The sequence below is a fragment of the Camelus dromedarius genome, chromosome 12 (assembly GCF_036321535.1).
Source record: "Camelus dromedarius isolate mCamDro1 chromosome 12, mCamDro1.pat, whole genome shotgun sequence".
Lineage (NCBI taxonomy): Eukaryota > Metazoa > Chordata > Mammalia > Artiodactyla > Camelidae > Camelus > Camelus dromedarius.
In genome coordinates, this window is record NC_087447.1 from 64403721 (window position 1) to 64431570 (window position 27850).

The following is a 27850-nucleotide window of genomic DNA, read 5'->3' on the forward strand; positions in this document are numbered from 1 at the left end:
GAATATTAGGACCCTAAAATTTTTTCTTACTCTCAAACTTGGAAACTGAAGTATAAATAGAAGATTCTTAAACTAAGGTCAGAAGACCTCAGATTAAGGCCATACTTACACTATTATGTTGGTAAAGATCTTTAACACTCTTTGGGTCTTAAATAATGATTCCTATATATATGTCAATCCAAATAAATATTCTCATATAATAATATAATTGGCTCAAAGGATCTGCATTAGATTGTCAAAATACTAAACTACCAATTGGAATAAGAAACTATTGTTCTAATAGGTTAACTGCAATGGCTAGAGTTAAAGAACCTCTAAATGGGTATGTCTTCTGGGCCAAGATACATTTATACCTGACACAACATCTCCGTAGGTTTGATTTTTATTAATAGTTAGAATGGTAGACACTGTCCCAAATGTACTTTTAAAATATCAGCATTCAGATCCAATCTTTCAAAGGCCAGAGCTAAACTTTTACTTGAGACACCACACGGGACAAAACACATAACCAAAATTTAGTTATTATTCAATAAACCTGAATTTTAAAACATTGAAAAAAAAACCCAAACAAACAGATGGTGAGATGATGCCAATTCCATTTTCCAGTGGCCCTAATTTATTAATATTTTCATGTATAATTTTTCAGAATCATTACTTCTTATATTGAACAGTTGTCTATGGTATAATGTTGAGCTGTGAAACACACCTTTTCTGAGTGTTTGAACTGACGCCAGTAACTGTCATACATGCGCTTGGTCGTCCTCTCCGGATAGCAGGTCACCGTCTTAATGTAAACCTTCAGGCTTCGTTCAAGTAATTGATTAACTTCTCCATAATCATAGTCATCATACCTATAAGCAATATGGCAACACGCTTTATGATGACAAAATCAAAATTTCTGATTTCTGAAGGTGTACCAAGGCACACTTATTATCTAGTAATTAAATACCAAAAGTTCATTAATTCATTCATCTAACAGATATTTATTGAGTACCTAGTATGTGCCAGGTACTTTCCATGCACTCCTCTAGGCATTGGTGATACACTGGTGAAACACTAATGCACAAAACAGACAAACACCCCTGGTCTAGTGGAATTTAAATTCTACGGAGAAAAAAAAGAAAAAAAATGAAAAAGATAACAATATAATCTATCAGACAGTGATAACTGCTATGGAGACAAAATGCAACTGGGGGCTGGGAGGAGAGGTGTGATTTTAGACAGAGTGGGCAGGAAGGCTTCTCTGAGAGGCTGACATTTGAGCAAATACCAGGAGAAAGAGCAAGAGTAAAAGCCCTAAGGCGGGAGTGTAGCATTTCAAGGCAGAGGGAATAATCAATTGTGTCCAACGCTATTGACTAGTCAGATAAAAGATGCTACTGAGAACTGACCCCGGCAGGGAGCTAAGCAGAGGTCACCGGCAACCTCAGTGCGAGCAGATTTGTTGGCGTGGTAGAGGAAAAGCCTGAGACTCCAGTCAGTTCAAGAGAGGGTGGGAGATGAGAAAATGGTGTTGGCAGATATACAAAATTTTTTCAAAAAGATTTGCTGTGCATGAGAGCAGAAACACAAGGCAGCAGCGAGAGAGAAAAGAAGGATGAAGAAAGGGTTTCTCTAAGATGATGAGAGAAATAATGGCATGTTTATATACTGACAGGAAAAGATCTGAATAAGAGAGTAAAGTTGATTATGCAGGAGAGAGAAGGGAGGGCTGCTAGAATAGGGGTCTTTAGAAGATGAGAGGGGATGGGATGCTGTGTCCAGTGCATGGGCGTGGAGACGGTTCATCCATAACACGAGAGGAGAGAGAGCAGAGCCAACGGGCTCAGAGGCAGATGTGGGGGCAAATGTCGTAGTGGGAACTTGTGGGATTTCTCTTCTATGTTTTCTTTTCATTTTTAACCCACACATAATGCTTAGTTAAAAATAAGTATTTCCAGAATTTTAAATCAGTGTTATGGAGTAGCATCCAACAGAATAATAGAATCACCATATTTGTTATTTATTGTCTTGAATATAATAAATACTTATCATAATTGAATTAAAATCTATTAGCATTTTTTCTTAATTAGGTTGGTATAATATCTTTTTTAAAAAGTGATGATTCTATGATAACTTACTGTCTAGGATCATAAATGGGCAAATAGCAGAGTTATTATTTACCATGATAACAGTGTCTTTTAGGCAGAATATCTCAGTATTAGTTTATTTTTCAGGAAATTTGGGATATTTTAGTTAAAATTATAGAAACGACTTTGCTTTTTACAAACCGAAGTCTAATTCCATTCCATAAAGGCTTTCTGATACTACATCAGAAAGGACACAGTACAGAGTCAAATTCAATGTATTCTTAGCTGGGGATTTTCTCTCTCCGCAAATCCATCCCCAAACAAAAAAAGCTTTCCTGATTAGACTATTCAGTCTCATTCACTCATTTACTTCCTGTCCTCTCAATACTAATTTTCTTAATTTAGAGGCCATTTATACTGACTTAGAGTTTCTTAAGTGAGCTTATATAAGCTTTATGACGGCAGACTTTATCCTAGTTTCATTTATACCCTAATTACCTTTCGTTCAAGAACCAACAAACCAATCAACCAGCACTTATTAAAGTTATTAAACGGACATCATATATATTTTTAACTGTCTAGTGCTTCCAGAAAGGATTCTCAAATTGAGTGATTGTCTCCTATTCCCAATGATTACACATGGTTTCCCTCGTTAGTAAATTCTTATTACTGTATTTATGCATGTATGTTAAGATTCACAACAAAGAAAAATGCATTTCTATAAAATTGAATTAATTTTTAAAAATCATAAGTCCACAAGTAATATTTTCTCCCTAGATGTGTATACTCCTAAACAGGATAGAAGTAAGATTCCTGTCAGAATTTTCATTTAGATATCACTTATATGTGGAATCTAAAAAAAAAAAAAAAAAAAAAAAAAAGACACAAATGAACTTATTTACAAAACAGAAACAGACTCACAGGAGTAGAGAACAAACTTATGGTTACCGGGGGGAAAGGGGGTGGGAAGGGATAAATTGGGAGTTCGGGATTTGCAGATACAAACTACTATATATCAAATAGATAAACAAGTTTCTACTGTATAGCACAGGGAACTATATTTAATATCTTGTAGTAATGTATAATGAAAAAGAATATGAAAATGAAAGCATGTATGTATGACTGAAACATTATGCTGTACACCAGAAATTGACGCAACATTGTAAACTGACTAGACTTCAATAAACTGAATAGAAAGGAAGGAAGGAAGGAAGGAAGAAAGGGAGAAAGAAAGAAAGAAAGAAAGAAAGAAAGAAAGAAAGAAAGAAAGAAAGAGAGAGAGAGAGAGAGAGAGAGAGAGAAGAGAGAAAGAGAGAAAGAGAGAAAGAGAGAAAGAAATTTCATTTAGAGACGTATAAAGCTGTCTCCGCAATGGCCCTACCTGATTCCAAACATACAGTGAACGTAGTTAAATAAAGCTCTGCGCAGCATGGTTGTGTCCACAGCCTCGTGGGTGGCCATAGTGTTATAGGTGAGATTGTAGACCATGCGGAACTTTTCATCAAGAAGATGCCCAATGTCAGAATAAAGTCTGTTCACCAGGGAGAACCCATGATTTTCCCAGGTGTAGTCCTAAAAGAATAAAAGGTATCCAATTACACAACAGCCATTCTCCATTTAAATTCCAGGTTTTTGTTAAATATAACTACCGAGGCAAGTAAGTGGGGGTATTTCACATTTGGTTCCAAATTTGTGTCTTTGCTAAGAATGTTCACATCAGTTTGTAGATGGGAGGGCCATACCGTTTCCTCCATGGGTCCAGGGTTTGGCGCCTTGGTGATAAACTCTGTCGACCTCCTGTGGGCAAGTACTATGCAAACTATACCCTTATCTGGAAGGCCTGTGGGTACGCCCAGACCCAGAAGACCTTGGACTATTCCTGTGTGACAGAACCTGCTCTGTGACATGGACAGTTAGCTGATCATCGGGATCATCTGAAACAAGCCCAGGGGAGTCAGTCTTCATTCACACTGGTACCTTCTTTTCTAGTGGTGGGGGAGAGGTGGCCCTTAAGCCCATGACTACTGGTGTATGATCTTATTACAAAATGCCTTTTTATTATAAATGTGATCATATCACTCGATTTCCTACCTGCTTCTCTCCAAAAAATGAACATTATACAAGCAACCATCTAATAATGCAAGTAACCTAATAAAGCAGTTTCCTTTTGCCTTCTTAGAGGGGAAAATATTGAAACAATAATCCACCTACTGGAACATCAAACTAGACAAGGTCGAAAAGGAGGTTAAATAAAAATATTTACAGGCTCTATCAAAATGACCTATTCATTTCTTTAGAAGTCAATTTATTGACATTTCAACAACCACAGTTAAAATGATAGTATTTATCCTCCAGTTTCTCTGAATTAAAGGCATCTCATACCTGAGCTCGGAACGTTGGCAAATGCTCCTCCCCTCGTCTGGCAAAGTCTTCATACCCAAAACCGGGGTCCTCAATATAGCGGGAGACATCAGAAGTTACGATCATGTCATCCTCAAAATCTAAGGATGGTAATGAGCAATCTAGGGTTAGGGACACCGTACAGAGTTAGAACAATGAATCAACTTCATTTTTCTCCACTTTCTAGCTTTAGCTTTTCCACGGAATTCCCAAAGTGACAATATTGACTTCATGGCTTAAAATTATATAACATATCTTTTGCTGATGTTCTGAATACAATTTCACTACCGAATACTGGCAATCATAACAGTTAGCTGTAGCTACGCAGGCAAAAAATTGACTAAATTGAAATATTTAAACAGTAGTAACAGAAGATCAAGACACGAGTTTTATTACTTAGAAAGAAATTGAGAAATTAATTATTTAGAAAAGGAAGATAACACAGGCCTTTGAATATAAAGCTTAAACATTATTTTGATCTGTCTGGGGGATGGAGCAGGGTGTGAGGAAAGAGAACGGATGAAGGGGAAAGACTGCTTTAATCGAGTTTAATGTCAAGATGGAATTTGTTAAAATTAGACAGTGTTTCATCTGAATGTATTCACAGTGAAAATTAGTTCGATAGAGTTCATTTTTGGCAGCCAGGGAGAAGGGCTGGAAAGGGCAAACAACAGAGAGGAAAGCGGACTTTTCGGTGCCACTGCTATGCTCTTAGTTGACTTGGGTGCTGGTTAAGCAGGAAGGCTGTGTGTAAAATTCATTAAGTTTTACTCCTAAGGGAGGTGAGCTTTTCTGTGTACATGAAAACAAAATACAATATATGAAGTAAACAATGTGCTGATGAGACTGTGATTAGAATACGATCAAAATGGCACTCAGGAAGATAGGAAGACTATAATAATATTTCAAGACATCTGACTTCTGTATATACCTTTTAATATTAAAAATTTACCACTGGAAAATTGTAAACACATGTTAATTTGGTTTAAAGGTAATTCTTTTACAACTTATTTTTTTTTAAAGGTTAGTCTGTCTTTACAATTACTTTTTTCTGATTTCAACCACTAAAAGGGAATAAACAACCTTTATTTACTAACTTCTATTCTCAAAAATGAACACGTATTTTTCAAAATAAAAGTAAAAAACAGTGTCTTCCATGCAGAGAATAATATTTTCCTAATCAGTGTTTTAATTACTGTTAAATAAATTCAGTATTTAATAAATAATGAATAAATATTAAATACATAGTTAATAAAACAATTTTGTGGTATAATAAAAATTATAATTCTTAAGTGGACAATCTTAAGAAGCTTAAAACACAAGTGAAATTATAGTAGTTAATCCAAAAGATCTGACAGAATGGCAGTACCTTCATTATCTTTAATCTTTGCTATTTCACGAAAATCCTAGCAATGAATATTCTTTTCTCACAAGTTTTAACCTTTCCTTAGGTCACTGGCATGAACTAATCAGGGGGCTTAATACAGGCAGGAAAAATCCAATGCCCAGGTTACCCAACTTAGGAAATAGCTTATTAAAATTCTTATATGACTTCATTACACATAAAGAGAAGAAACTGGTACTTGTGGAGGACTGACAATATACCCGGTCTAATGCTATGCACTTAATATCCACTTTTTCTTTGTTTCTTTAATAATAATAAAAAAAGAAATATATACTAAAGAAATAAATAAACTAACTAAAACTGTTGTCAGTACTGAGCGTCAGTAACAAATACAGTGTACGTTAAGATGATGTGGAAAATTTGTAAACATTAAACTACTTGAATTGGTCTGAAGCTTTTATTTTTAATGACTTTTAATTTTATTTATTTTTATTTTTAATTTTTTTGGTGGGGAGGAGGTAATTAGGTTATTTATTTAAATGGTGGTACTGGGGATTGAACCCAGGACCTCGTGCATGCTAAGCAAGTGCTCTGCCACTGTGCTATCCCCTCCGCACCTGGTCTGAAGCTTTTAGCTAATATTTAGTTCTCTGAAGTGAAAGCTTAGGCTTCTCCTCAGCCCAGCCCCACAACTACTTCATTGTTTCCCTGTGCGCCAGCCTCTGGGTAACTAGAAACACTTAAAAAATGGTGTTTTCAATGCACTATCTCTTAATATTTACGTATGAGGTTATGCTTTCCTTAGTTCAATCCATCACATAATAATCAACATAAATGAGCCAAAAATGTAAAATGTAGTGGCAATCACTGAGGCTGCTATGACAGGTAGGAGTCTTGTGGCTTGCAAAGTGAAGTTAAACCAAGACGAGTGAGCGATAAGGTCTATAAAACAGTTTCTTTCTTGAGGGGGTCTTTCTCCCCAACCTGTACAACCACGTGGTTTCATGTGGCTAAACACTGATCTCGGAGCTGGCTGTTACACAGCTGATTCCTCTAACTTTGCTGATAGTTTCTGTTTTGCTTATATATACTTGCAAGTTGTCACAGGACCTTTAAACATTGAAAAATAAATAACAAAGAGTAAACCCAAATAAGGAAGACTTTATCCTACAAAGAATGTCTATTTATTCATTTTCAAATTAGGAGTCAATCAAGACTGTTTTCTTGACAGTTTTGTCCACAGAAAGTAATGTTCACAGTTCTCTCAAACAACGAATATTTTTTCCTAAATTTATCTTAAGAAGTTAAAACTTCTTAAAAAAGGAGTTAAAATTGGTACTCTGATCGACAAATCTAAAACTCCAGTTTTAATTCTATCTAAACAAATATTTCAAACTCTGGACTGAAAGGAAATGGTATTTTGTGTTTATCTGCATTCTTCTGCTCCTGAGAGGTGGCTACTAATATAATACAAATAGAAACACAGAAAATCCTATGTTACAGTAATGGAACACCATTCTAACCTGAAAAAACAAAACAAAAAACAATAAAAGCTAGTTAATTTTGTTACCAAGCGACAGAATACAACCCTTGTAGAACACCTTAAACATTTATTTTCTTCAAAAGGCTTGAAAAACTATTTTTAGAATAATCTCTACATGGAATCTGAAATGCTTTATCACACTGATCAAAGCAAGAAACTCGTTATAGGGAAAAGAAATTTCTATTTCCATTTTAAAACATGGTAAGTCTATAAAAATAACTCAATTAGCCACATCCTGAGTCATTTTTCTGTTATCTTTGTGTGACCAGCAAATTTAGTACTGGGAATGGTTAAGAGTAGATAATAAAATGATTTATTTCCTTGAATAATTCATAAATGATACAGCCTCTTCTGTTAAAATCAGAACAGAATTTTTGGCTAGGGTCTAAGACTTCCTGGTCAAAATTCACTTTAGAAAGCAGTAGTCCTTGCTCAAGGGTCCAAGAGGGTAAAGACTAGGATTCTAAAATATATTTTCAATATTAAAAAAAAAAAAAACTCAAAGAAATAAAACATTTATGTTCTTCAAGCTCTAAGGTCTTAGAGAAGCTTTAAAAAATTAATGTCTAAAAGCAAATAGATATTACCTTAATGAAAGTGTTTACATTTTAAAATATTAGTTTATCTAGAAGGTTCATCCTAGGCTCCTTACTTTCCTTTGTCCCATCTGTTTTCCCTGGATGATTTTTATAAACAATTCTTTCAATTTTAACTCCTAAATAGATGCTGATAACATCTAAAACTTTATCTTGAGCTTAAAACCCTCTTCTTCTCAACCTTATTGCTCCAAGTGTGGTGCGCAGACCACCAACACGGGCATCATCACCTGGAGGCATGAGAGAAACGTGGCTTCTCAGGTCCTGGCCCAGATGGAATGAATACAAATGTGCATTTCAGCAAGACTCTTCCATGACTCACGTGCACATTAAAGTCTGAGAAGCACATTATTAGATGTCTCCAGGCTGGAGGTTTTAATAGACATTGCAAATCAAAATGCCCCAAATCTGGTAGGTTATGTGCTCTTTAAGGTTAGAAAGGTCATCATGATAAGGCCTTTATCTACCTAATCAGCTTCTTCCTCATGTTACCTACCTCATGAGTTACGTCCTAACAACACAGAACCACTTGCTCCTGCACCCAGCATCCTGTTTCCTTACCACTGTGCCCTGCCTCAGGCTTGGATGCTTTTACTACCAGCTCCCCATCCCCCAGCCACCATCTGTCTCCCTTGCACTCAAGTTTCTTAAATTTAGCTTAGATCCCAGCAGCTGGAGGAAATCTTCCTCCAGGACCCCTTTTGTCCACTCCTCTCCGATCGTGACTGGGTTCATAGACCCTTCACACTCTGCAGTGTTATTGTAATTATTTATTTCTCTCCCACTAGCAGTGAGAGCCCCCGGAGGGCAGGAAACATGTTTTATTTTAGCCTGAAAACTGTAGTACGTACCGCACTGCTGAGACTATGTGGGGTACAATAAATGTTTGCAGTATAAATAAGTAAACCAATAATTAAAATGCTAAGCTTCTTTATTTGGGAATTCCTGCTGGTTAGAGGCTCTGAGAAATGGTTATTTAACATACTCAACATGGTAGATAAAATCTTTCACAAAAAGGATCATGGGGGGAAATGATAAAAGGAGTTCTTGATAAAACTTCTGAGAGCTACTGGTCAACACCATATTTGACATTTAACAAACAAGTTGCGGCCAATCAAAGACCCTCAGAATTTATGAGACCAACTAGCCTCACAGTTAGTCATTTTGAAACCCTCTTTTAAACTAATGAAACTCTAGTTTAAAAATAAATGTTACATAGATTGATGACTCTGAAGAGTTTAAGCTTTCAAAGTCTATTGAGTGTATGCTATTTTAGTAACATTTACTATGCAGTGTTCAATATCTTTTTCAGCCATAATTGAAAAGTTTCCCTCCTATTTCAAAGTCTCTCAGAGTATTAGGGGGAAAAATGTGTTTTTAAGACTAGAGCCAAGAAGCCTAGCTTTTAATACAAAATGAATTCCTCCAAATTCAATCTAAGAAAATGACCTAAATAATATATTTTTATAAAATTCCAAAGGTTTCTCCAAAGAAACGCAAATGTGAGTGCCGTGTAATTTTAGAACTGATCTGGAAAAGCAGTGGCAAGAACACTCCTCCCACCCACTCCCCACCCACGGAAAAAGCAGTGGTATTTCTTACAAATGGCATCTGTTGAAACAGGATTTCACTTATCATTAAAAAAAAAAATCAACCAAGGTAGGATGAATTAAATATTGCTATCTAACTTGATAAGCAACTGATCTGCTGTGAATAACATTTTATCCAGGCTACAGTATGAACTACAAAGCTGAAGCACCTCTCAACTGGATCTGAAATATATTCAAAGATGCACCAACATCAGAGGGAAGTAACAACACCAGGGTCAGGTAGAGGAGAGCAAAGTAAAAAGAACACGGGAGTAGAGTGGTTTTGACATATCCCTATGGAAAGTGCTGGAGGTGGTCTGCCAGGGTTCTAAGAACAACCAAAAGGGAAAGACGGTGAAAGAGAAAAAGCACCTGAATGAGGAAATGAATGAAAAGTATCTCCAGGGACCACATAAAGACTTTCTTTCTTCTCCTTCTCAAAGCGAGTGGTCATTTCTTCCTGAGATGCCTCTTCATCTTCCCTTTCTTCTTGAAGCCTTTTCATTCTTTCCATTAAGGCCTCTAGCTCACTTAGAGAATCTACAATCTGGAGCAAGAGAAGATAATGTTGAGTGATATTAATATTAAAAGTTGTTCCAGTAAATGTCTTCATCTCCCAATGTCATGGGCATAGTTATTAAGTTCTTAAGTGGGTTTTCCAGTAACTCCAAAGAAAATCACATAACAAAATCAAACATGTTCAGAAGTACGGTGTTTTGGCTTCAGCTATAAATATAGAAAATTTCTATGAATGGATTTACTTAATCTAGAATTCTAGAATCTGGTGTGCATTCAATTAGAGTATTGCTTAGTTTAAACAATGAGGCAGCCCTATGGTTTGTAATAAAATGTATTTGCTTTAAAAGCCTCTTTAAGACAACTCAGAAGTTTAGGTACAGGTTAAATTTTTACAGTAATAAAGATTATGCAAAATTATTTCAAACATATAATATCTTGTTTAATAGATAATAAAATTCTCTAGATATTTTTAACATTATCAATGTTAAACACAAAATAGTAAAGAAAAACAGTTAAGCAGACGAACCCCAAAGTTGCCGCCTGTAAGGGACGCATTCTCTATGTTGTTGTCATTAGCGAGATCACACACGCAGAAATTGTTAACTGATATCAGCCTGAATCCATTGGAAATCTCTGGGTCTCTCTCTGGATTGATGCCACTACCAAAAACGAAGCTTGCCAAAGCATGATAGTGTGCCAGCAGGACTACAGCGTGTACCAGTTCGGGCAGGGACCAATTATTTTCTCCAGTTTTGACAAGTTTCTGAAATGAGGAAGCAAATCAGAGTAAAAGTGAAAATCAGAGAATGCTGCAAAGCAGTTTTGGAAAGGATGGAAGAGCTACAAAATTTCCTAAGTCCATTTATAGTAATAATATTTAAAATTCCCTTTAAAAATGTTTCACGTATTGAAGATACAGTTTTGGTCAACCTTAAACCTATCAAACTTGACAATATAACTACCTTGTGGCTTCCTCGAAATTTCTTACACGCACACTGGGACGTCTGCTTCTGAAGCACTTTTCCATATCATGCTATTTTAATGAGGTATTTTTGAGAATCCAAGAACACTGAGGCCTAGGGACTTTTAACGATGATCTAGCAAAACCATTCATATTAAGGTTTTAAGGTAGAGACTCTACCTTAAAAAAAAATCACATAAAAATTTCATTTGGTACGTCAACTTTTAGTTATCTTTTAGATATCTTGTCTGATGGAGAAAGAATGCACAGCAGATGATAGAAACTGTAGAACACTACCCCACATTTGAGAGAACATAAAAAAATCAAAGCACTTTTCTATATGCTATTTCACTTGACTCTCCAGATGAATGAAGGTATCATAAGTGAAGCCATTAAAATCAGGAATCCCTCCACTACCAATTCCATCTATTAATCCATCAGGGATTCTCTCCCATCAGTCTTTGTGTGTCTGTCTGTCTCTTTCTCAGTGTGTTATGTGGGTGGGCGGGGGTACGTCTCATAGCGCCCCTTCCCACCATCACAAATCTAAAACTTTCACTTGGCTCACTTCACAGCTAAAACCCCAAACCAAAAAAAAAACGCCTTTGCTTTACTCTTCATTATTCAACTACATACAGATTCAATATATTACCAAATTTAATACAATATTACCAAGAGCTCAGGGGGAAAAAAAGGAAAAAATCAATCATATTCTACCACTCTGCTGTAACTTCTATATATCTTTTATTTTTATAAGCATAATTATATAATCAGACGATACATCCATTTTTCTTTGCTTTTCAAACTTGACATTTTGACATGTTCAATTTTCATAAGGCTACACTGTCTTCTGTTAATTTTTAAGCAGGGCTATATTACAGCCCAGAACTATGTCCCCATTCCCTTACTGTTGGACATTCAAATTGCTTCGAAATTTCTTTTTATGTGCTACTATAAACAGCATCTTCATGCTGTAGCTTCATTCATATTTTATAAACAATTCCTAATAGGACTTCTAAAGCAGAGGTGGCTAATATTTTTTAGGACTTTTGATAATACTGCCAAAGAGCTTCCAAAAGGATTGGTAGAATTTACAACACCCTCGTCCGTCTTTGCAGGATTATCATGAAACCTGAAAGGAGAGCCAACACTCATCCTCCCGAATCTCTCACCTTATATTAATTTCTACTTTTTTATTCATTATAGCCTGGCTTCTTTTTCAAACTCTTGAAGCTATTTTCACTAAATTCACAATGACCCCCAAATGGCCAAATCTGACTCATTCTTTTTAGTCTGTATATTATTTGATCTCTGCATAATTTACATTTTCCTCACTTCTTCTCTTCTTGAAATGAACTTCCTTTGACCAGCAATCCTACTATTTTTTCAGTAGTGCCCTTCCTGCCCTGTGACACATCTTTCTCCGTCTCCCTCCCAGCCCTCTTCTTTTCCTGTTTGCCTCCACCATGTTGGCTTGCTCTGTTCTATGTATGACCTTTCCTTGTACACTATCCCGCTGGATGGATCATTTGGTCCCTCAACTTGACCTTTGCTTATCTATAAATAATTATCCAATGTTATTGCTAATCTACCCTTTAGCATGGGCTACGGACCTGTATTTCCTTCAGTAACTGGGCATCGTTACACGGATGTCAGAATCTTCCGATCTCAAGGCTCTGTGTGCTATCCTGCTCATGACACTGCTTTTTGCCCAGCCAGGCCGGTGGAAGCCTTAGAGCTATTCTCCTGTCCCACCGCCTTGCTCCAGCCTCATTTCCTGCCAGTCACCAAGTTCTGCTTATTCTCATGCTGAATAATTACGTACAGTCGGCTCCCTCCTCTTTATTTCCCTGTGGCTTTAAAAAACCCAAACTTCCCAGGTGAATTACTGCAACTGTTTTATGACTGGCTTCCCTGCTTCTAGTCTGCACCATTCACAATTTACCTTCCTCATCACCAAATACGCTCGTGTTACAACTCAGGTCAATTTTCTTTAATGATTCTCAATTCTTTATCATAGTTATCGAAGCTCTTTTCATCATATAGTCTTCTGACCGTATCAGTTGGGGGGGCCCAACTCCTGATGGTATGTATACTTCTTTATAAATAAATATATTCTTATGAAATACAACATTTTATATAGATCAGTTATAGACAGGTACTGGAATACTACTATTATACAATACACAAATACAGAAATTTAGAACAATGAGATAACGACACATACAACACACACACATTTTCTAACATTTTGAAGGGTTGTCTTATTGCACCCCCCTGAACTACTGTACCTCTGGAGAGCATAACTTTCTGAAGATACAACACAAATTCTTTAATACAGTATTCATTGGGTCACATAATATGATCTCAATTCTTCCTCTCTCCCATCCTCCACCCTACATAACCATTCCTACACTTCAGTAGCTTGAAGCTGTTAGCTACTTTTTTTTTTAATATTTCACAATATTTCATACCCGACTGTCTGGAATGCCCTCCTCTACTTGAAAATTTCCACTTATTCTTTAAGACCCATCTCAAATGTTACCCCTTTTGTCAAACCTCCTCGTTCCATTCTTTTTATTCACATACCTTCATACACTATTGTGCTGTGATTATTGTCTTAATTACCTCCCTGGCTCTCCCCGCTAAGACTCCCAGCATGTTCTAGGGCAGGGTCTATCTTTTTAGACTCACCAAAGTATCTGGCACTAAGTTACTTACATGTGACAGAAAAATAATGATCAGTTCCTTTAGCTCACTACCATGTTATCAAACCAGAACACAGACCTCAGGACAGCACTGTGCTTCACAGATTCCCAGGCAGATCATAAAAATCTGAGCATATACAGATTGACAAAAGCTAAGTTTGGTTTAACCGGGCAAGTAACTAACAAAACTGTAGTTTAATAAGAGGATTAAAAAAAAACCACGCCAACGACACTTCTATGCATTAGAAACAGGCATTTGAAATACCTAAGACTCCTACCAATAATGGTTTAGATGATGACTCCTATTTATTGAATAGTGACCAGGGGCCAACCACAGTGCCAAGGACAGTGCGCAACCACCTTACCCTAGAGACATTCCACAGGTGTTCCTTCTGAAGGGCAAGGGCCCCAGTCAATCACAATTCTAGTTCTCATCTAAGTTCTAGTTTCCAGGGGCATTTCAGCATTCACACACCAGCTGGCAAATCATATGTGTCCGCAAAATCATTTTTTTCAAAATCTTAAAATTATGAAATGTTAGAACTAGAAAAGAGCTTACAACTCATTTAATCTAAGCCTTTCATTTTGAAGAAGGGGGAACTACCAAGGCCCCCAGAAATTAACTTACTTGTGACCACAAGGTCTCAAACGTGTGGGTAACAGGGTTAGAGACTAGAACCCAGGTATCTTCTCCTGCTAATACATTTTCTTTGTTCTACCTACTGCCATAAAATAGAAAGCTTTTCTCATAGCTCCTCGCTAAAGCACTTGTACAAGCGAATTACTGATTAAAGAGGGGTATTCATTTATATTTAAATTAAACCCGCTGACTTTCTAAATTGATCTTTTCTACACATATGAAGACACTATTTCTCAATTTCAAGGTTCCAATATGCAAGTATTTAAAATTAAGTCTTAACCAAAAGACTTAACCAAAAAAAATTAACTCTTAGAATAACTAGTAAACGTTTTCTTTTTTCCCCCAAAGAAACAGTACCTGAATGTGCTCTTTTGTGATCAGCCAGGGTCGGTGTGCTAACAGCTTGTTTATTTCATTCAGATTTTTCAGTCTTTGTGGTACATATTCCAAACCATTCAACCACTCAGCAATACCGCCTGTCTTTAAAAATTCATCCACATGCATGTTTATTAGGTAAGAACACTGATGTCTAGCTGCAGCCTAAAATACAAAGAAAAGAGTTAGTGGATAAAACTGTCATGGTAAGTCTTACTCTACTATTACCAAACCAATAATTTAGATGGAGTTAGTAATTTTTATAGCTAATCATTCTTTCCTACAGCATCTTCCTCCTGAAACTTCCATCACAATGCTGTCATAGATTCTTGAATCGATACATAAAGCTGGTACAAGCAAATGCCACATGAAGCCAATTACCTCCTCATCCAGAAGTCGGTGCGGTTAAATCTAAGACCCACTTACTGGTTATGCTAAAGAAATGCATGTTCATTTCATTATGGTAAATGATATCAACTGTATTCTATTCAAAACATAATAAAATCTCACTAACTTGTATTGCACCAATGCAGAATGCATGCTAACCTGAATATTTCTCTTACTCCCTTTGAGATAATTGTGAATCAGCCTTCTCTGTGCCCATTATCCAATGGAGATAAAACTGGAACTCACTGACCCTTTCCTGCTTACGCCAGCCAGAATCAGCCTTGATAATGACAACGGGGAAACCCATGCACAGCGGACTTTTCCACCTCTCACGTCCTCAGGGCTGCTTCTCAGTCCAATAGCATTGTTTTATTCTACTTTCTGCATCTTATTTCTCTGTTTGTGACTATTCTAGGTCAGCTTTCAGCCTTAACTGTCGTCAAAATCTTATGCTGAAGAATCTTGCTCGAATTCATTGTTTAATAAAACACGGAATGCGCCCTTTTCTTGTGGTTGTTTAAAACTTCAGAGAGCGCATAAACAAATAAACTTGATAGAAACCGACCCCGGTCTGGCTTTGCTAGCTCTGCTAGCCCAGCTGTTCCGCTAACCTCTCCCAATATAGCGCTTGAATCTCATCCTTCTTCCTCTTTTTCTCAGCAATGGTCCAACTGTAGCAGTTTCTACCCTTGTTTTTCTTTTTTTCTTTCCTTTTTTTGGGGGGGTTGGGGTGGGGAGGGGAGCAGTAATTAGACTGATTGATTAACTGATTGATTGATTTAACGGAGGTGATGGGGATTGAACCCAGGACCTCATGGATGCTAGGCACGCAGTCTCCCACTGAGCTCTACCCTCCCCCAACCTGGTTTCTACCTTTCTTATTCCTGCTGTCTATCATTCCACCTCATAATTCTCTTCCCTCCAAACACTAACTAGATAACTAGTTTATACCAAGTATTAAACCGAGAAGTATTATAATTCATTTAAGAATTCTCCTCTTATCCAGAGTCTTGTTTGGTGCTGATTGACAGGTTCCTCTTATTTGGCCAAATTATTGATATTCTTCACAGACCGAATGACTAAATACAATGTCACAAGCTTGTTTTATAGGAATCATAAAAGCAAGCTATCAGGAGCCCAAATAAAACCTGTGGATACTAGGGACGTTACTTTGGACCCTACGAGCATCTTTAATCGTAAGACATTAAATGTGGAAAATGATTCTACTGATAAATGAGAAACATGTTAGTACATTAAGTGACTTAAGGCGTTCAAAAGGCATCCCATGGACTTGGGATCCAAAAGGCCACCAGCTTCTTCAGTTCTTATTTCTATTAAGTATTCTAGCTCCACACACACACGTACGATACTAGGAGGGAGAAGGACCAAGGGAGGACGGCGCGACACGAGCACGGGACACCGGGGACGCCGCGCACCATGATGGCGATGTAGTGCCGGTGCGGCAGAGGGAGCGGGCCGTCCATGCGCAGCATGTAGAACTGGCTCCTCAGGAAAGACTCCAGGTACTGCGTGTGCAGACTCATGACCTGGGTGATGTTGTCCAGGCGCCCGGAAGTCGAGTATTCTTCCACAAGAAAGTTAGTGCGTTCATCCACCGTGTTTGCTTGGACAACCTTCCAACCAAGAAACACAAGGCAAGATCGCGATTAAACACGCCCTTGGGTTTACTTACGGTATGCCACTACTGAAGCCAACAAATGTTCTTTTGATGTTCACAGACAGTGAGATTATGTGGTTGCTCATATTAGAAACAGAAATTAAAAAGAAAGCACCATTTAAAAAGAAAGCACCATTCATTTTTGGCTCTGGGATTACAATTTATTAAACAACAAATGTCAAATTAGCAAACATTTTATACACACAGTTATGAAATTGGAGAAAAGAAGCTCCCATCTGCTTTGTCAGGCATGTAAGGCAAAATTTCCAGAGCCTGCTTCCTTGGCCATTGTCACACCAATTTGTGGTGAGGCAAACGCGGTGGCATATGATTACATATATTGGCAACTTTATCTCAATAGCCTATGAGGCTACTTAATCACATTTATCTTAAGATGAATACTTTCAGTCTGATCTTTTGCTTGTTGTTTTTTAGGGGAGGGGGGAGATAATTAGGTTTATTTATTTATTTATTTATTTATTTATTTATTTATTTATTTATTTATTTATTTTAACGGAGGTACTGAGGTTTGAACCCAGGACCTCGTGCATGCTAAGCACGTGCTCTACTACTGAGCTATACCCTTCTCCCTGCTGTTTTTCTTATTCAACATAAAAAAATAAAAAAATAAAAAAATAAAAGCCTTCTGAAGCCTTTTTAGGGACAAAGAAAAATATGGTAATTTGTAGAAAGTGTTAATTGAAAAATTAGTAACAACAACAGAATTCTTATTTTGAGCCTAACATATTAATTTCTAAAACCAAGGGAAGTTATTAAAATGGACATGCTGCATCAGAGAGCATCGAAAGAGCTTTCTCAAAAATAGACTATTTATGTATAGCTTTATAAACAATGACAGCTTGGGCATCATACCAAGAATTGGCTCTGAAGGTGTTAAGAGCTCATTAGCACCTTTTAGAAGGACCCAGCTCTGCGGGAATTCATGGACGTCAGATGCATATTTCCAGAACTGGTTCATTACTTATTGGTATCTTAGAATTAGAGTTCTAGACTTAAGAAGGATATGTTCTTTATTTTATATAAGGAAACAGATTCAAGATTAAATTCAAGCTCCTACACCTATTTAATAGCAGAGCCCAGTCTAACATCTAGATCTCCTGAAGCCCAGACTAATGGTCTTTTCAAAGATCACACACTACTGTTAAGAGACTCTGTTTAAATCTTATGGTTCCTGGGGAAAGGGGGTGGGAAGGCATAAATTTGGGAGTTTGAGATTTACAAATCTTAGCCACTATATATAAAAATAGATTTAAAAAAGGTTTCTTCTGTATAGCACAGGGAACTATGTTCAATATCTTGTAATAACCTTTAATGAAAAAGTATATGCAAATGAATATATGTATGTAGAAGCATGACTGGGACATTGTGCTGTACACCAGAGATTGACACATTGTAACTGATGGTACTTCAATAAAAAAAATTTTTTTTAATTTCAAAAGAAAATAAAAAAAGACACTCTGTTTACTCTTCAAGTCTGTTTTCACAGTCTCTTCTGAAAATAAGAACAAATTACACAAAGTCACTATTGACTGAGGAAAATTTAATCCCGAAGGAAATATAACGTTCAGAACATGTAAACTGTGAGGAAATGTTAATGACAATGGTGTAAAAAAGAGACAATTCCACTTCAGTTCATTATAAAGCCAAGTATATTTCCTTTTGCCCATCTCCCGCCAGTTTGTCAACTACAGGGACCAAGATGATAGTTAAAAACATAATAGGATCAAGATAAACTATATATAATTAGGGACAGAATATTTGCTGTTTTTGTTTTGTTTTCCAGCAGAAGTTTCTTCTGTTTAACTGATGCCTAAAATACATTAGATTCATATGATGCAACAGAGCCTGAAAACAGCAGTTGCTCCTGCAAACCAGATTACCTTCAGATATACACTGTGTGAGCGACTGTGTTTCAGGAAGTCGTTATGTATCTGAGGCAATCACCCCTCTAAGAGCAGCCCTGTGCTATATGAGGAAAACAGGACAAACATAGCAGTTTCTCTAATGCATGGTCACCACCTAGGCCAGCTGCAGTCCCTGAGCTCCTGAAACTGTTAACTCTAGAGTTTTATGCAAATGGTAAGGTCACTAAAAAGGCAAAATGAACACGATGGAACTGCTGACTCTGGCACTGACTGGGCATGTATTATTCAAATTCTCTTCATCCCTTCTTTTAAGACAATGTTGGCACATAATAAGCATTCTATAAATTTGTGTTGACTAATTTCTGAACGGTATAGGAATAATGTTGGTGCTTTAAGATAAAGGATATCTTTGCAGCCAATAATAAATCAGTATATATAACCATAGTCAATATGAATCAATGACTCCTCGAAGCAGAGAACAACTCAATTAGTGGTCCTTAAACTTTTCTTAGCCCAAGCATAGAGGCATCCAGGAATCTACTGGTCCTAAACATTGCTGTGGTCTTTCAGATAGATGTATACCCACAAAACAGGCACACAAGTCCTATATTGATTATAATGCCCTTTGTGTCATCTTATCATCTTTCTGCCTTGCATTTCCCATCTTAAGTCCCCACTCTCATCAGAGGTGCAGCTTGTAGTGGAGATTCTGTGACATTCTGTCCCATCAGAGACTTAGAACCAAACGAAAAGGGAACTACCCGTGATAGAACATCATGTTTTCTCTAATAGGTTTAGTTGGGAAACTCACTCTTTCATTTCAAAATGTCTTTTCTTAACATTAATGTAACTGATAATCACTATGAAACATTGGTCATTTTAAAACCTTAAACCTTCAGGTTAATATTAAGTTTTATGACTGTTAGCAGCTTTGTCCATAAAAGTTATATTTGAAATAAAATACGGTAAAATGTAATTTTTTTTAACCATGCGGTACTACCTAACTCTTAAAATAAGAAGGCAGATTATTATGCATAAAATCTTATAAATGAAGGCGAAAAGAAAATACTTCTGTGGTTTTCGGATGTAAAAATAAATGAAAAAAACATTTATTTTCATATTAAAAATAGAGATATTCTTTGACATAATTATGTTACTTTTAAAAATCATGTTTTATGTATATTAAGACAGATAAACTTACTTCCTTCTCTGGAATAAAGGCACTTGGTCCTCTTGTCAAGGGTTGAGATACTCTGATTCTTTTATCCTGTTTTTAAAAGAAAAGTTTTATGTATTAATGATGACTTTCTAAGAAAAGTTAAATTGGTGTAAATTTATTGCTAAGGTACTAAAATAAATAGAATAGATAAATAGAATTATGTAAAGTCAGAGGAAGTGTTAGGTCTCAGATCAAAACAAAACCAATCAAACAAAAACCCAAAGGGCCATTGTATGGATAAGGTAACGGGACACACAAGCTCGGGCCACAGTAAGCTCCCAGAGGTCATTTCCCTCAGTCATATTCCACAGCACCACAGATTCTTAGCTCAGATTTGATATGACCAGAAACCACCAGCCTTCATAGTAAAATCATATCTGATAGCGAACTAGGACACTGTCAGACCTCAATTCGAAAGCTAAAGGAAAGCTAAAATCTGAGAGGATTACATGCAACTCCCCAGTGAGATGATCTGACTTGAATTTTTCTTTCTGAATAAAATAGGAACAAGCATAGCCAATATAAAGTTTGGAAGCTTTAAGTAAGAAAAATGTAAAACCCAGAGAAGTAGAGGTTAATTGAATCTAAGAAATAGAGATTTAACAGTGCTCAGTGTTCCACTGGTTATTCTGTGTAGGATTCACAACTGCTAGATTGCCAGTGGTGTACCCGAGTGTTAATTTTTTTGAAGTTTTCAATTTTTTTGGTGAAAGTGTTTTAGTTGAAAAGCATTTTGGTGTCCCCATTTAAGTACGATTATCTGTGAGCCAAGAAAATTCCATTCAGGGACTAGCCTCCTTCCCCGTGGGCATGTTGAAAAGCAGGAATAGTCAGAGGGAGGTTTTCAGGCTCTGAAATTCTTCTTAGCCAGGAAAGGAGATAGGAGAAATGGCCATTTAATTTTCTATAATAAAAGTAATACTCTAAAGTTCTGAAATAGAAGCCCTTCAAAACCATAATATACAAATAAGGACTATGTCATGGTTTATAAATATTATAAAGACTGAGTGGGAAACTGAAGAACATGGAACAGATGTCTCCTGGAAAAGAGTGTTAATATCAAGCTTGCTACCAAGCCTTCCTCAGGAAACTGCGAAAATGAGGAAGTAGCTCTCGGTGGTTCCTTATCTGAGGGTGGCAATATCTATTTCATGTGACCTTGTGTCCTGGCCACAGCCAACTAGACCAATCAACACAGAAGCGGATTTGCAGCCCACAAGTGCCTCGATGAAAAAATTCCTCCCGTGTTTGTGAGTCCATTTCTGTTTTGTTAAGAAGTTCATTTGTATCATTTTTTGGTTACCAGAGGGGAAAGAGGGGGAGAGATAAGTTGGGAATTTGGGACGAACAGATACACACTATTATACATAAAACAGATAAACAACAAGGACCTACTCTATAGCGCGGGGAACTCTATTCAAAACCTTGTAATGACCTATAATGGAAAAGAATCTGAAGAAGAATATATGTATAACTGAATCACCTCACAGTATATCTGAAATATTGTAAATCAACTATACTTCAATTAAAAACAAATTGCAGTATTTTGTACAGATCTGATTTGCCTTAAAAAACTGTTAAAAATATACTCTAGAACTGTACTGTCCAGTATGGTAGTCCTGATCAAAACAAAACCAACATAACAAAAACCCATAGGTTACAACCTACTGAGAAGTGGGTACTCAGTACTTGAAATATGGCTAGTCCAAATCCAGATGTCCTGTAAGGATAAACTACACATCGAAGATCAAAAACTTCATACAAAAAATTAATGTAAAAATCTCATTAATAATATTTACATTGTTACGTGGATAATATATTGACTATACTAGGTTAAATAAAAATACAATTAAAACTGTAAAAAATAAAAGTTATTCACAAACAGAGTTGAGAGCAATTGGCTGGACCAGCAAGAGTCTAGAGTACTAGACTTATAGGAGAGTAACATAATTGGAAAGAGAAGAGACACAAAATAGCACTCAGCAGCGGAGGCACAGAGAAAGCAATGAAGCAGCAGCAGAGTTGGCGTCAACAGATACCTGCTTCTACAGGAAACCCATCGGCGTTTGTACGGATGCACAAGAGAAAGTAAAGCCTTATCCTCACTTCTTTCTCTCCCTTCCCCCTCCCTTCCTCCTTCCCTTTTTCTCTCTCTGCAAGGTAATCAGAATCTTTTCTGTTCCTTACAATCCAAGAGCCTACCAAGCACAAAATAGTTATTTAAATCTCTTACTTCATTAGGAAACAGTCAGGCGTTCAGCGATTTTTTTGAGAGCCTAATCAGAGACTGGGATGGACTCAGGATACAGGGCGAACAAAACGGATGTGATTCCTGCCCTCATGCTCGGCGCACAGTCTTCATCAATTTTCAGGGTTCCATTGAAATAAGTATGTTAAGAAATGACCATCCTAAACTGCTAATATTTCAGAATGAACTAGGTGTCTAGGTTATATTTGTAAAGTGATGACAAATAAATCTCAATCTACCGGTGGTACACATTAGAGGATTCCAGGTAGAAAGGAATAATTTAGAATTTCTAATGTTATTTCTTGTCTACACCAACAACCATCGTCTAGATTTACCCAGAAAAATAATTTAAAAGAAAATAACAGATTTCTTCCCTTTGCTAGCCTAAGTTACAGTGAGTAAAATTTCAAGTACTCTCTCTAAGCCTAATGCCCTAGTATGTGAAAAACAATTTTCTTGACAATTGATCATTTCAAATAAACAAAGCAGATAGAGGAACTGATTGTGAGGACAAATAATAGGTTGGAGGGGGAAATGTCATTAGGGAGATAAGTGGAAGTTTTTATTTATATTTATAAAACAACACATAAAACTCCAAGAAAATAAAGGGGAGGAAATATAGACTCAAAGTGTACAAAGGGACTTTGGAGATCGAGAACAATTTATTAGGTTTATTACTTGTATATTTTATTTATAAAAATTATTATTTGATACATTTATCAACTGAATTTCCCTTGAAATGTTTGAAATAGTTATTTTGCCTACAAAAGTATTCTCTGGAATAGGAGAGGTTTAAATCTGAAATACATTTTCATCGCAAATGGAACTGCACACTACCACACTTAAAAGAACAGACCACCTCAATTTTAACCAATTGGTAAAGGGCAACTGAAACTTGATTGCATTTGTGCCAACATTCATTTGTTCATTTATTCAGCAAACGTTCGTTGAGGATCTACAACGTGCTAGGCACAGTGGGGACAGAAGGAAGTATTAGATTGGCAGAAATTCATAGAACTATATCATGTGTGCATAACAGATGCAAATACAAAATGATACAGGAAGACATCCTTTTAGTAATTACTGTTTAGTTATTTTCCATTAAAGTTATGTACAGTTTTCACTATTATAAATAATGCTATGAAGAATATCTTTGTATCAAGAGACTTGGGGGCATATTTTGTGGTATTCAGGATAGTTTCTTTAGGAAGGTTCCCAGATGTGGATTTACTGGGGTTTAGGTTATAAACATCTTTAAATTTCTCGTTGCCTACTACCGATATGCCAACCAAAATGTTTTGCCAGTTTTATTTTCATCAGCTGAGAAAACGTTCACTTAACCCACTAACTTCAAAAGTGAAAAAACAGCCATCAAAAATGTGTTTGAAACTCTTAACTGTATATGAATTTGAGGTAAAATTTCTTAAGAAGAGCTGTGGATCGGATCTGCAGTTTTAATAATACAGTTCTGGGAGTGATGCAGTCCGTGGGCCAGAGACACAAAAACAAAACAGAACAAAACCTCAGCTGGGAAGCTACTGCAATAGCCCAGGGGACACCTAAGAGAGCTAATCACATACTAAAGAGAAGAAAGAACTAACATTTTAATGTTTTGCCAGCTTGTGCCCTTCTTTGGTTATAGTTTTAAAATGGCATCGCTGTTGAAAGGATCAGCCTACTTCCTGCTTCTGTAAAAGGAGCATCTTTTCTGGTGGGAACTCTACCGTGGTCTCAGTTGACTGCTTTGCATATGTATATGAAGGTGAAAAGATTGTTTAAATGATCAAGGCAGCTTTTCAAGTCTACTTAAAACTCATTTTATAGATCTCCATTTATTCGAGTCTTATTTAGAGCTCCTCAATCAAATTTTGTGCTTTTCCTTTAACTAGGTCCTCCACCTTTCTTGTTTAATTTCTCTTAAGGTCTTTCTCATTCTCATCTATGGGGAATTATTATTTTTCTTTCCCATTTTTATTCCTAACTGGTTATTCTAACATAAAAGGAAAGCATTGCTTTTGTTGTAGTATGTATCTTGAAAACACTCCTTTCCTGAGTTTTCTTATTGTTTTTAATAGTTTTTTTTTTTTTTTTTTATGGAAGTCTTGGGGATTGAACCCAGGACCTCGTGCATGCTAAGCACATGCTCTACCACTGAGCTATATACCCTCCCTCCTTCATAGAACTTTTTATTTGGGAAGTATATGGGCATATCATCTATGAATAATAAAAACATGTTTTCTCCTTCCAAAAATCCCCTTCATTTTAATGAAAGTTTATTCCTCACCTACTTTCTATCTCTGTATGTTTTTAAAGTTGATAAGATAAAACATAAAAGAAATAGGATAGCACCATATCCAAAAGATTCCCGTTACAAACATAAGCTAGAATTCTGATCTCCTGTAATGCCTTTCCTCAGCTTTTATTTCAAATCCAAAATGCCCAAGGCCTGAGTTCCTACTTTATTCATGCCCTTATTAACTTTTCCAAAGTCTCTAAACCTGTGTTGCCTTATATGGTAGCCATCAGCCACGTGCGACAAAATTTCAATTAATTCAAATTAAGTTAAAAATCCTTTCCTCGCCCTGAACCACTCAATCCACTTACTTCTTTGACCACTTCTACACTTTCCCTAGACACACCCTGCATTTCTTTCATGGATATTCATTCTTTCAAGTGAGTGTTCTCATCCTTGCCTTCTGCCTTCTTGACACAAACAAAACTCTACTGAAAGGGTGAGTGTCACCAGATTGGGGGGAAGGAGGGTGGAGCAGGTAAAGGAGAGAAAAGGACATGGTGAAGTACAAACCAAGCAAGGCTCGCCACTGACTCCTGCAAGTCTGCTGTCCAGCTAGGAGCCAGCTCTGCTCTGCCCTTCAGTCTGGCTTTGGGGCATTTGGAACTGCCTGTGACATATTGGAACCTTAAAATCAACAGGTTTAAAACCAATGTCTTAGCTCAAACCAGCTGTTCCTCCTTACTTTCTTCAATGAGTTACAGAGTCACCACGCACACCAGTAACCCTGGCTTTGACTTTTCATCCTAGGAGTCTGCATCCAAACTGTTCCTAAATCCTACCGTTGCCTTTTCCTGAGGAAATCTCTCAGTCATCCTTTCCACGGCTCCTTCTCAACCATAAGAATTTCTCTCATGCTGAGAAATATTTTCCCCTCACAACTGAGAATAGTGTCAATTCTAGGCCTTAGCTTTTGAGGAGATAATAGACAAAAATGAAAAGAAAAAAAAAAAAACTGCAAAGCACATTACAAAATAAGATCTTACTTTTCTTTTTCTTCTGTCAATTTTGCTTTAACACAAAACCCCCCCAAACTAGAATAGAGGAGATATACTTTCCCACCAGATGCTACTCTAATAGAATCCCAGGGTTGTTCTACATCCTAAGCAGGAATAACCTGCAGCTGCACTAATTCTGAGGAATAATATTAGGCTTAATATCCTGTTAAGTATAAAGCTAATATCTTATCCTGGGGCTGAATGACTTTGATCATCCTAGTGAGTCTTACGCAATGACTTTTAAATCATAAATCTCATTTCGTTTCTGTGAAAAACCAAAAGCAAAAAACAAGCGCTGGGTTTTTTTCACTGCTTTCACTGTAGCTACTCCTTACATGTGGCTATTTAAATATAAATTGATTGACATTAAATAGAAGTTAAAAATTAAGTGCCTCAATTGCACTAGCCACATCAAAAGTGGCTAGTGGGTACCAAGCTGGACGCTGCAAACCTAGGATTTTTCTATCACTGCCGAAGGTTCTGTGGTACAGCCCTGCTCCACAGCATTGATTAGTCTTGATTTCAGCTACTTGGATAATAGAAAGATACGAAATGGTTAAAGATTCAGGAATGAACATAAGCGTAACAAACATGTATTAAGGTAACTTCAAAGAAATTTAAAAAAATTGATTTGGATGTGAAAATTGGAAAACCAATAAAACCAACAAATCAACTAAACTACAATGGCAGAAAAGTTGGCAGATATCATTCTTTTGAGTCTTAATTTGATGACAACTTTCAAATCACCACCTAAAAAGAAGAAAGGAAATCCTCTAAAATGTTGACTTGTATTAAAAATAAAAAAGGGTAAAAAAAAAAAAAAGACATTTTAAGCAATAGTAAATTTAATTGTGATTTGATTTCAAATATTTTAGACAACAGTCACAGAATTTGCTTAAAATTTCTTTCATAAAATCCTATAATTCCAATAAGTAGAAAAACTAATTATAAGAACTCAGACTTTTTATGTGTCAGTTCCATGTGTCCTAAGAGATTGTTTTATAAGGGTTGTGATCTCAAGAATGCTACCATAAGGCAAGTTTCTTTTTTCAGATATATTATAGCTAACGACATTATGTTTAAAATTCATCAGTTGAAATTATACCTATTAAGTAATTATCTGCTGGGAAACAAAACACTGAAAGAATCAAGATGAATTATATTTAGAAAATTGCTTATTTTGACACTTAACTGCTAGGCAGTTTACTAGATCACTTTATATAAATTAATCCCACTAGAAAATTAAAATACATGGAACTTAGAAATTCTTAAAATTATGAGTCTTTAGCGGCAATCAGCAAATTACTTGTCCCTAAAAGGCTAACTGCCAAACAGAATTAATTGTTGCATTTTAGGCTACTAAATACTTTTAAGATAAATCATTCAATTTAATTTTTGCTTTTCTCTTCTTCAGTTTATTTCATTAAAAAGTGGAAAAGCAAAAAACATACATATTCTATCCATTAAAATGTAAAAGCTGCTTATGAATTCTGTCTATAGGAGAAAATAATATTGAGTAATGTGTGTAATTAACTTTACATACAGACACTTAAGAGATTTTAAAAAATCTGTTCAACATATAAAAAATTCTGGCAAAGCAGAAATTTAACAATACTCAACATACTGATCCCTCAATTTTTAAAGATCTTAGAAGAAATCCTTAGAAGATAGTTGAATAGCTCAACATTCTTTTTTAAAACACACTAGAATGACAAAATATCTTAAATATAAAACACATGCCCCAAACAAAAAATTTAAGTTGCCTGTAAGAAAGCCAATTGCAATTATTAATACAAGTAGTAAATTAGAGTTGTTGATTCTCCTTCTACTCTTTTTAGATGTTCCACTTTGGCAGAAACCACTACAAAAAGGGCAGAGATGGACAGGTGGCCCTATGCTATGAAATAATGCTGATGTCACCTTTTATACAATTTTAGGAATAATTGTGTTTACAGAAATTGATGACATTGCATATTTCAGAGGGAAAGGGCAAGGAGGAAGGAACACAGAGATAAAAACTCTCTCTCCCTAAATGAGAAAAGAATTAGTTTTAAATTAGAATTGTAATAGATTTGTAATTTTATAGTAAACTCAAATTTAAATGTCTGTCATTACCTGGAATATACACTATTCCCCACCATTTCAAAATAGCCTAAAAGACTGTTTCATAAAATTGTGACCTACTCTAGATTAAAATATGTATTGACCTTCGATACAATAAAAATATGTATTATAATAGCTAACTGAGATCGAAGATCACTTAGTGAGAAAAAATTGGGGAGCAGAAAATGGCAATAGCACCGAGGGCGAGAATCTTGCAAATCACACCAACATCTCTTCTTTTCCTTGGAGCCAGAGTGGTGCAGGGACCCCAGGAGCACCAGGAGCCCAGCCCG

General features: G+C 36.3%; 1 protein-coding gene across 4 annotated transcripts in view; it reads right to left on the reverse strand.

Annotated features, from left to right (window-relative positions):
* Positions 1–27850, reverse strand: part of SESN3 (sestrin 3) — a 70257-nt gene that overhangs the window by 9227 nt on the left and 33180 nt on the right. For 2 of the 4 annotated variants that reach the window (XM_031460603.2, XM_064492832.1), the window contains exons 2-9: positions 19898–19963; positions 16569–16766; positions 14728–14910; positions 10588–10824; positions 9915–10089; positions 4452–4591; positions 3451–3641; positions 707–851 (exon numbers count right to left, since the gene is read on the reverse strand). In XM_031460603.2, coding sequence (XP_031316463.2) covers positions 707–851; positions 3451–3641; positions 4452–4591; positions 9915–10089; positions 10588–10824; positions 14728–14910; positions 16569–16766; positions 19898–19963 — 1335 coding nt within the window. Of the gene's footprint in view, positions 1–706; positions 852–3450; positions 3642–4451; positions 4592–9914; positions 10090–10587; positions 10825–14727; positions 14911–16568; positions 16767–19897; positions 19964–22148; positions 26167–27850 lie in introns of those variants that run through there. The other 2 variants (XM_064492833.1, XM_031460604.2) reach the window with 2 other exon arrangements.